The 10,212-nt window shown below is 48.2% G+C and overlaps 2 protein-coding genes across 2 annotated transcripts; one reads left to right on the forward strand and one right to left on the reverse strand.

Moving 5' to 3' along the window:
• The first annotated feature begins 471 nt into the window (after nt 1-471).
• Nucleotides 472-3,088, forward strand: LOC127604051 (potassium channel subfamily K member 1-like). The gene is made up of 3 exons (XM_052070873.1): nt 472-874; nt 1,142-1,546; nt 1,930-3,088. The coding sequence occupies exons 1-3, from the start codon at nt 538-540 to the stop codon at nt 2,199-2,201; spliced, it is 1,014 nt and encodes a 337-aa protein (XP_051926833.1). The 5' UTR covers nt 472-537; the 3' UTR covers nt 2,202-3,088.
• On the reverse strand, nt 2,710-9,676 carry entpd1 (ectonucleoside triphosphate diphosphohydrolase 1). The gene is made up of 10 exons (XM_052070853.1): nt 9,149-9,676; nt 7,046-7,173; nt 6,293-6,410; nt 5,595-5,745; nt 5,270-5,429; nt 4,825-5,028; nt 4,452-4,709; nt 3,848-3,961; nt 3,592-3,729; nt 2,710-3,381 (listed from the first exon to the last, which is right to left on the reverse strand). Exons 1-10 carry the CDS (start codon nt 9,162-9,164, stop codon nt 3,175-3,177), a joined length of 1,494 nt encoding a protein of 497 aa, XP_051926813.1. The 5' UTR covers nt 9,165-9,676; the 3' UTR covers nt 2,710-3,174.
• Between the last annotated feature and the right edge of the window lie 536 nt (nt 9,677-10,212).

Raw genomic sequence — 10,212 nt, forward strand, 5'->3', positions numbered from 1 at the left:
CGAATCGCCATGAGATAACTGAAACCGGCCTAAAATAACAAAACCAAAATTCACAAACCAAAGTGACCAGTCGCAAAGCAAGGATGCAATAATAAAAACTTGTTTTCTTGCGGTTAATAGAGTCAAATTGTCTTTTAAAATTTGCACCTGTACAGGTAAGTGACAAATCCTCTTCCTCCTCGGTGATGTAATGAACCAGGAAGAAGTCTCCACTAGTGATGGGATTTTCGGCTCTTTTCGGTGATCCGGTTCATTTGGATCGGCTCGGTGAGAGCATTTTTCTCATTTTATTTAACATTAAAAAAGCTCCAAACAATAAACAAGCAACAACATTAAACCTCAACCAACAACAATCAAAATGCAGCATCATAACAAAAATAGTGAGTATTAACTGCAAAAGTTTACCTTCAAAGAGCCGCCTTTTGTACCGTCTCGTTCGCGACCGACAGATCACTCGTCTTTCGCTCTTTTCATTTACCCCCCCCCCCCCTCCCGAGTTTTAAATTTCGTGTTGCATTTCGTGTCCATTTCCACGCTATGGGGGGCATCTGCGCTCGCTTCGCCGAGGACCACCGGCCGGGGCTCAACTTTGCTTTGCTGGTGGTCACCTACGCCGCTTACCTGCTCGTTGGCGCCGGCATCTTCTCCGCCGTGGAGCTGCCCTACGAGGTCCAACTCCGCCATCAGCTGGAGGCGAGTCGCCGTGACTTCCTGGCCAACAATACGTGCGTGTCGGACGACAGCCTGCGCCAGCTACTGGCGCGCGCGCTGGAGGCCAACAACTACGGCGTGTCGGTACTGGGCAAAAGCAGCCGCCGCAACTGGGACTTCATATCCTCACTGTTCTTCACCAGCACCGTGCTGACCACCACGGGTGAGCCTTGGCGAGACTCGAGGGGCCCACTCGAGCGCTCCTTTTTTGGGCTCGAGCGGCGATTGATTAAATGATATGAGAGTCAGTTAAAGGTCAAATCAAATTTTTTAGTTTTTTTTTATCGTTCTCTAATGTGTTGTGTGACATTTATTAACAACCACACACTGCCTAGGTTTTAACGGCTTTGTTTATAACTTGTTCATCAAGTTGAGTGAGTGAGTAAGCTTCCACTTTTAATCATATGGTAACAGTTTCGTTTGTATCTAGGTTACGGTCATACCGTTCCTCTGTCGGATGAAGGGAAGGCCTTCTGCATCATCTACTCGGTGGTGGGAATCCCCCTGACCCTCTTCTTCCTCTCTGCCGTGGTGCAGAGGATCATGGTGGTGGTCACCCGCCGTCCCCTCGCCCACTTCCCGCGCCGCTGGGCCGTGTCCAAGGCCAAGTTTGCCGCCGCCCACGCGGCGGCCCTCTTCGTGGTGGTGACCCTTGTGGTCCTCATCATCCCGGCGTGCATCTTCTTCACCGTGGAGCAGGACTGGAACTTTCTGGAGTCCCTCTACTTCTGCTTCATCTCCTTGACCACCATCGGGCTCGGAGATTACGTCCCGGGAGAGACTCAGAGTACGGAGGACGACCGTCACCGGGATTTCTACAAGCTGGTCATCACTTGTAAGGCCACGCGTCGCCGCTGCAATCAAGCATTTGAAAAGACCTTCTTTTTTGGGGGGTTGTTATTGTGCCTGGGGGCCTCAAAGCCAATTCTTATTTTACGAATGAGTCGTTGAACTGTGAGGCAGAGCCTCATTTAGTCAGGTCATAGGTCAATTTCTCACCGATTTGGGCTATTTACAGGCCAATCTGTTGAGACAAAGGAAATCATGGAAATAAAAGTCCGTCAGAAAAACTTGATTAGCTTCAGATCAGGGTTCTATCAAAGTCTACTACTTTTGTGGCCTCCATAGTTCAACGACTGCTTATATTCACAAAATGGTTGCTAACAGTTTTTATTATTACGTTTTTCACTAAAGTGTGTGCGCGTGGGCGTCTTTCAGTGTACCTGCTGATGGGTCTGGTGTGCAATCTGGTGCTGATGGAGACGTGCGTGGAGCTGCCGCAGATGAAGCGCCTGCGCCAGCGCTTTTACCGGGACGACCTGCGCGAGCTGGACTCCGAGACGGCCAACATCATCGAGCGGGAACACACCGCCGACGCGTCTGACCACGTCATCCCGTCTGTTTCGGAGCACACCGACACCGTGCGGGACGGCGGCAGGCCGGCGGTGCCGTACATGCTTGCGCCCAGCCTCAACGGGAAGCTCAACTAGCACGATGGAAAATGGGTCACCTGCTGTGCAATGGGCGGAGTTTACATGTTCTTTGAGGGACCGGCTGAAATGGACCATTCTGTTGCTCGGATTCATGGCAATGTGGTCTTTTGACGTGGAAATGGATAGCGAGCGCAACACTTGACTTGAGGTAACAGGCTAGGAAATGTTTTTCACAAATCTGATAAGGTGTTGGAAAAGTACTGTGATTTTTTTTTTCCCCTGGTCAGAATTTTCCCTCCTGATAAGAGCTGCGGCGTGAATGCCAAGGAAGGGCTGCTAAGTTTCCGCTTCCTGTCAAAACGGTGGCTGGTAGAGCAAGTGCGCCATGACACTACCTCATATTCCAAAACACCGACCTGCACGTTGTGGCCCGACATCACTTCATTTAGCAACCAAAAATATGACCGCGTGGTACTCCATCGACAGCACACCTCTGCCAAGAGGTTGCCAAGATTCTGCATGAGTTACCGAAAAGCAAGGCAAAAAAAGCAGTCTGACAACGTCGCACTGTTAAACCAAATAGGTCTACTTTAGTCAGAAACAAAGTGCAAAATCATTTCCTTAAAAGTGTGGCTGATAAAAAATTACTATTCCAACAACCGAAGTCAGTTTTACAGCCTAGTTTCGACAAGAGGTAGTGAGGAACATTGTTGTGTAAATCCAACACTGTGACTAACTTTGCAAAGGCACATCGTTTTTCATGTGCAATATGGATTTGAACACAAGAGGGCAGCATTTGCACCCTTGAAGCAATTAACTTTTGTATCCTGTACGGCTCACTTAACCTGCTCAAAACACAGCCACAAATACTGCTTTGTACATTAAATGGATCTACCCCCCGCCCAAAAAATAAACAAACGGATTAAAATACTTATTAGGAATCAGTGTGTGTATAAACGGTGGGCTATTTGATTTGTACAGCCATATATTCATGTACAGGTTCATGCGTAGTCCTTTGAAGGGCGTGCGGCTATACGACGCGCGGCCGCTTGGAGCAGCTCGGCCTGATGGCGTGCGCGATGAACAAGAAGAGAACCACGAGTAAGATGACGATGACCATGACAACGGCCACGTAGCCGGCGTAGGGCAGCGGCGGTTCGTTGGGAGCCTCGGCTGGAATCATGTTGGTCAGGTTGAGCATGTACCCCAGAGTCCAGCCCGCGTCACTTCCTTTGATCTGGGAAGCACACGATGGATAAGTGATCTCATCAGCACGCTTTTTAGGATGCTCTCTTTTTTTTTTTTACATTACATTTTATCCCAATGAAACTAAGGGCAGCATGAAAATGGGGCGCTGCTGCAAAAAGGGAAATTGCATATTCTCTGGTTATTTACAAAGGGCCGGGATACATTTTATCCAAGAGGAGAGAGAATAAGGGTAATGTACCTTGTGTATGAATTTGATGTTGGAGTAGGTTTCGGAGGTGAAGTTGTATCCATCCGTCAGCAGCGTGAGGAGGTAGGTGCCGGCAAAGCAGTACCCCACCAAATACTTCAGTTTGATGCCTGGATTCTGCTGCTTCACCTGGGTGTAAAAGTGTGTGTGTACATTATATATACAGTATATCCACACATATGCATTCATATACAGAGAGTGAGGAGACACACACACACACAGGCAGTATATATGGCATATAGCTAACCCGTTGCCAGGGTGTGGCGCAAAAGCGTGCGATCTTTTCCTTGACTGTGTCCAAATGGATGGACGTGTCTGTGAGGTTGAAGAAGTCCATGATGTAGTAGTAAGCCGAGAACGCCTACCATCACACACAAGACACCAACAAAATATTAAAAAGCATAATCACTGCTACAATGACTTGCATTCAAAATCCATTTTTATAATCATGTGCTAAGTTGCAAATGCAGAGTGCAATATATCATCATTTTCACAGCAGGACTTTGGCTTTATTTGAGATAATTCATTTTATAGGAATTTGAGATTTTTTTTTTCACGTCTCCATATTTTAGCATGTTGGCTCAAGACTGATATAAATCTTTAACATCACTGTCAAAAAAAAAAATCAAGGAGACGTAAAAGAATGGATGCCAACTGTGGTTTGGGGCTGATTTGCATTCTCAGGACCTAAGCATTGCTCAATAAAATCCTAAATTTTACTAAGAAAATTCACAGCAGAATTTAGAACCAACTGTCAGCCAAATGAAGCCTAACCGGAACATTTTCTAGATTTCTATCAGTTTGTCCATTGCCATGTTTACACATTGTGCTCGTCTCCAGAGCCTCCTTACCCCAAAAGCCCCCTGCAGAGGTGGCTGGTAGACCCCGTTCAAGGAGCATTGGCTATATTTGCATTGGCTGAAGTTGAAGAGGCTCCGGACTACGTCCTGACATTGTTGGAAGTTTCCTATTCCCGTGTGCTGGAAAAACGCGGGGGCTCCTTGAGGCTTCCTGTCCGACACACAGGGACTGTCATAGAGCTTCGAGTACTCCTTGGTTTCGACGTATTCAGGGTGGAAGCACGGGTCCTTTATTGCTGGGGGACCTGACTGGGGGAGGACGAGGAAGGGAAGTGAAAAATCATCCAAAACAAAAATAAGGTCTTATAAAGTCTTATAAATGAATGCAAAACAAAAAAAAGTAAGGAGCTGAAAGGGCGTCTACCTGAGTTTGGTGCGCCAGCGCCATTTTGAGGGCCTGATCCTTCCCGTAGCACAGGAAGCTGTGTGTGTAAAGGTTGTAGTCGTTTCCGTATAGCCGGAAGGTCACCGAGTTCCCTGGCGACTCGCTGCCGTCAAACATTTTGGACACAAAGCTGATCTGGGTGGACGCCCCGCCCAGATCCAGGGCCCCTGTGGTCTTCAGACCCTGCAGTCGTGCACACACAGAAGCATCAAAGTCAGATGTGCGGCAGAACTTGGCCAATAAACAACAAACGAGATCCACAAACATGATAGCCATGACTGTGTAACTAATCACGAACCACATGTGAACACATGTAGTAGCGATTATGCAATAAAAGCTACTGCTGAATCTGTTGACTTTTGAGAAATGTTTTTCTTCCCCTCCGCAAAAGTAACCGGACTTCAACGAGGACTTGCGTCAGGACCTGTTTGAGGCGGTCGTCCAAGTAGTTGACAGTGACCCAGCCGAAGGCGCCCTCCTCCTGGCCGCTGAGGATCCTGGCGCCCTGGTAGGAGAACGGGAAGGTCTGCAGGGTCTCCGACACGGCCCGGAACACCTCATCGGATGCCGATCTGTTCTGTAAACTACGCACAAACAAAATAATGCGGTAGCTTCCATCGATCGATGGCTGGTTAATCATTTCGTGTGAAAAATTTCGAAAACTACAGGGCCTCCTTCACATTCACAGGAAAGCAGCAAAATTGACAGCAGGGGACAGTCCTGCCTGAATGGATGGTGGCCTTCCTTACTCGAGCAATCTCATCCCGGCGGTGGCTCCCAAGTAGAGGGGCGTCTGGGCGTGTCGCTTCTCGGGAATGTTCTTCTCGGCCTCCCGCATGCACTCCCGCAAGGCCTGGCCGGCCTTCCACGGCGTCCCCGCGTAGCTGGAGATACCTGGACCTGCCAACGCGGAAAGTTCACATTCATGTTTTAGTTCAAGTCAAGTCAGCCCAAGTCACCTCTTGATCCTCACTAGGGTCGCGGGGGGTGCTGGAGCCGATCCCAGCTGCCTCCGGGCAGTAGGCGGGGGACACCCAGAATCGGTTGCCAGCCAATCGCAGGGCACACAGAGACAAACAACCATCCACGCCCACACTCACACCTAGGGACAATTTGGAGCGTCCAATCAGCCTGCCATGCATGTTTTTGAAATGTGGGAGTAAACCGGAGCACCCGGAGAAAACCCACACAGGCCCGGGGAGAACATGCAAACACCACACAGGGAGGCCGGAGCTGGAATCGAACCTGGTACCTCTGCACTGTGAAGCCGACGTGCTAACCACTGGCACACCTGGCCGCCCCCCAATTATATTTTCCTTTTGAGTTTTTTTCTTTTTTTAATCGCCCAACAACAGTAAATTCTAACCGGAGTGAAAGTACCAAAAACGTTTTTGAAATGTAAACAAACCCTCCTAAGCAGCGATGCGTGAAAAGTGCGTCGGCCTACCCTTGACATTGCAGGAGTGTTTCTGCTCAGCTCGTCCCGTGTTGTTGTCCTTCTCGGCGGGCCACTCGTAAATGAAGACAGTCGTGTGCGACGAGCCGGCGTCCAGTACAATCCCGTACTGTTGGGGGGGGGGGAATAAATTCCCGCTGAAAACATCTTCTGAATGTGTGCTTGTCGGGGGAAGTGGTGGTGGGATGCGCTGATACTTTGAAGCGTGACTAATGATTCATTGAGCATTTGCAGACACACAGATAAACACTTTAGTGCAACTTTAAGTGTTTACTTAAACAGCTTCGGGGTTGCTAATGTAGACCAGATGTGACGCCAGGGATTGTCAAGTCATGACATCATCAGCCATTATAGCTCTCTCTTTTTTTGTTTTGCATGCTACTCAACAGTCTGAAGTCGTATTGCAACTAAACTGGACGCTTCCCTTGGCAACTTGGCGGCCGGGTGGCTAACTGGCCAGAAAAAGGACTTCACGCAAGGGTTAAGAATATACCATGTGGTCAATAAAAGATACATGGAGCTAAAAAAAAAAGTTATTGTCACTTGTCACTATGAAAGAATTCATATGGACCCAATCTGGTGTACAAATGCCAGAAAAGTAATGCAAAACCTGCCAGATTAAGATCCGACCTTAGCATCCAGCGTTAATTCCACAATTTTACGGGTACTCTGCATGAACTATCAAAGACAAGACGATGATGACGCTTAGCACTTGTTCATAAGTGGTAGATGTTACCATCTTACCTTGTACTTTTGTGGCAGGGGCATGTTCTGGACCACCAAAACCACCACCAGGGCGACCACGGCGACCACGGCAATCACCGCCACAATCACAATCCCGGACTTGTGCCACAGGTTCTTCTCCTTCATGATTGGGGCTGGGGGCGGTGCATCACCAGACGGAGAGGAAGCAGAGGTCAGAGGGTACAAAAAAGGAGAAGTTAGCATTTGCATTAAACCAGCTTGCGCCCAGATGCGCCTGTGAGTGCCTGCAAATTTTCGGAGCCGAGTCACCAAAAGAGAGGAAGCGGGCAGACTGTGCATCCCCTTATAAGAATTTGACAGGATTTAATTTGGGGGTTGCGGCATTGATATGATCGTGTTTGAAGTGACGCCATTGATATGAAATCCCCCAAAATAATTGATGTATTATGCAACACAAAATTCTATTGAAATCATGGGATCGTTTGCTTTGAACGAACCGAGGCATTGAGCTCTTTTTTTTCGTCCCAAATAAATGCAAGTAAATTCTTAAAAGCGCATGTTGACTTGACACGCGGTTGTTAAACGTGAACAGAAAAGGTTACGCCTGCTGTATATTTTTTACTATGCCAAGAAACAGGCCGGATTTCCTCGTCTTTCCCGTGTGTTTAGAGCTTTCCGACTGTTTACTGATGGGGAAACGCACACACCGCACAAACACACACACACACACACACACGCACGCATAACGCCGGTGTGCTGTTTGCACAAGGAGGAGAAAAAAAAACAAAAAACTGAGAAAGGTGAGAAAGTGTCGCTTCCTTACCTGCTTTGTTGACTCTAGTCAAGTGAAAGAAAAGCGAGAGAAGGTTAGAGCCTCCACCATGACAAGTGGCCGCTGTGTGTGTGTGTGTGTGTGTGTGTGTGAGTGAGTTTGGAATGGACAACCCGCCGCCCTCCTCAAGGTTTCCATGGAGACACCTTCACCCCCGCCAACCAATGAGAGCAGCCGTGCCTGCGCAGCGCGGAGGAAGCGGGGGACTCCCTTGTTTGGCTCTTGTTTAGCACCCAGATGATGTCATCAAACTGTGACGGATCGGGATCCCCTGCCCGTCTCCATCTGTGTGTGCGTGCGTGTGTGTGTGACTAGCCTGCAAATTTGTGGAGCCATTCATAAAAGCGCTCTTTTGTTTCCACCATTTTTTTTCTACGCAAGTTCCTCCCCCAGAACAGGGTGCACTGAGAAGCGAGCAATGCCACAACTTTTGAGTAAGTCCTAATTATTCATAAATGCTAATGTCAGCTGCAATTTTGGTCCAAAACGGTGGAGGGGTGGGGTGGGGGGGGGGGGTGCGAAACTGTGAGAGTGCTACTTGCTGATTGGAATTGGCGTCATTCGGCCTTGATGAAACTAACTTTGCATTACATATTTTGAGGGAGGGAGGCGGTGGGAAAAAAAATTGTGGCTACTTTGAATGCACCAAATTAGAACTCTGCCGGGACGTAAGAGGAAGTTTAGCGACTGCAAGAAGAAGAGAAGATGTGAAGAAAGGGGAAATGAGAAGAGCAAAAGCTCAAGGGTGTCACAAGGCACACATGGCTCCATAGACTGGTGGATGGCAGACAGATGGAAGAAGAAAATATTGCCCCCCCCCCGCTCTGCCCCCAGCTCTCCTCCGCAACAATGAATAACATTTGTCTGTAACATTGTCTGTATCTGTGAGCCTAACATTAAAAAGAAACCCAAAACAAAATACAAATCAACGCGCAAAGAATAACTGCAAAAACAACAAAACAGCTTTGCGCTCACACTCATAGCAGTGCCACTGCCACCTACTGCAATGGGTGTGCAGTGGCACTTTCTTTTCGTGAAGAGGAAAAAAAAAACAAATGCGACTTTTTCCCCCCCACTCAGCAAGTAGAAAATCACAAGTGCGACCGTGACTAAAACTAACACACAGGCGCGCACACACCCAGCATGGTCAAGCAATTATCTGATTGATTTAACAAAAGCTGGCCATTAACTCAGCCGCACACACACACACACACACACACGCACACGCACACACACACACACACACACACACACAGCACCTGTTTTCACACAGACCTCCTTGTGTTTGTCTGTGTTATCAGTGCACTCACCTCTTTGTGCAGACATCTCAGCAGCAACACAATTGTGTGTCTATCCCTTTCTCTCGCTCTTTTAAAGCCTCCCTCTCCCTCTCTCACTGACTTCCTCTTCCTGTCTCTCTCACCCTCTCGCTCGCTCACATGCACTTGCTTCTCAACCCCCTCCCTTCTTCCTCAGACTCACCCTCTACCTTCATCACCACCCTCAGTTCCTCAACTTTCCATCTGCTTCTGCTCCGCCCCCCCCTCCTCGCTTTCACTATCTTTCTCTGTAAAACGTGGCACACACATCAAGGTACCAAAATCCTGGAAAGCAAAGGACATCATCAGCCTTATCACCGCCCATTTAAAATGGAAGTGGGAGGCGGGGTGAACGCAGTGCGACTTGTTATGCAACTAAATTCCAGTCCGATGGGAAAAACCTGGAGTCCACGGCCATGTCAAGGTCTGCAGGAACTTCAGGGGTTTCGGGGTTGTTTGTGACAATGCGCTTCATTGTCATGTGAAGCAAGCTGTGGGACTGTATAATAATAAATAAATAAAGAAGAAAGATTTTCTCGCATGGGGCATATCTAACAATGGCACTTTGGTGGGGGTAAAAAAAAATACATCGTGTGGCAACGGAAATATGATGGTGGGGCTGTGCCCTAGCAAACCAGTAGAGGGCAGTGTTAGGGCACACTGGGAGGGCAAATGGTCAATTTCTCCCTCCATCAACGCAATCGAAGTCATAGTTTTGACCACATTTTACAGAGCGAGGCCTGTTTAATCCAAGCTCAGTAAACAGAACATTTGGGATTCATTTTTGTAAGTCACGGAATCGACAAATTTCCCTTCAGGCGTTTTAAGGTAGCAAAATGCACGTTCACGTCAGAGTTCCTCAGGGTTCGCTCAAGGTCGCAAATGTTCACGTAGCGTCCGCAAAGCCCCCCCCCCCTTTTTTTTTCTTGCTGCGAGAACATTTTTTTAATATGTTCAAAATTCCCTTGCAGCAAGAAAAGTCTACAAGCGGCTGGGAAACATCTGCGACCATGAACAAACCCTGACAAATCTGAGAAGCCACTTCACTCGCTCTG

This window comes from Hippocampus zosterae, chromosome 7 (genome assembly GCF_025434085.1).
Source record: "Hippocampus zosterae strain Florida chromosome 7, ASM2543408v3, whole genome shotgun sequence".
Classification (NCBI taxonomy): Eukaryota; Metazoa; Chordata; class Actinopteri; order Syngnathiformes; family Syngnathidae; genus Hippocampus; species Hippocampus zosterae.

Bases quoted from the DNA above. Each gene is read 5' to 3' on its own strand.
- entpd1 (XM_052070853.1), bottom strand. The intron at 3,730-3,847 runs GTTAGCTATATG...TTTTACACCCAG, and splicing joins GCGCCACACCCTGGCAACGG to GTGAAGCAGCAGAATCCAGG. The intron at 3,382-3,591 runs GTACATTACCCT...TGTGCTTCCCAG, and splicing joins ACATCAAATTCATACACAAG to ATCAAAGGAAGTGACGCGGG.
- LOC127604051 (XM_052070873.1), top strand. From the start codon at position 538: ATGGGGGGCATCTGCGCTCGCTTCGCCGAGGACCACCGGCCGGGGCTC. The intron at 875-1,141 runs GTGAGCCTTGGC...GTTTGTATCTAG, and splicing joins CACCGTGCTGACCACCACGG to GTTACGGTCATACCGTTCCT. The intron at 1,547-1,929 runs GTAAGGCCACGC...GGCGTCTTTCAG, and splicing joins CTACAAGCTGGTCATCACTT to TGTACCTGCTGATGGGTCTG.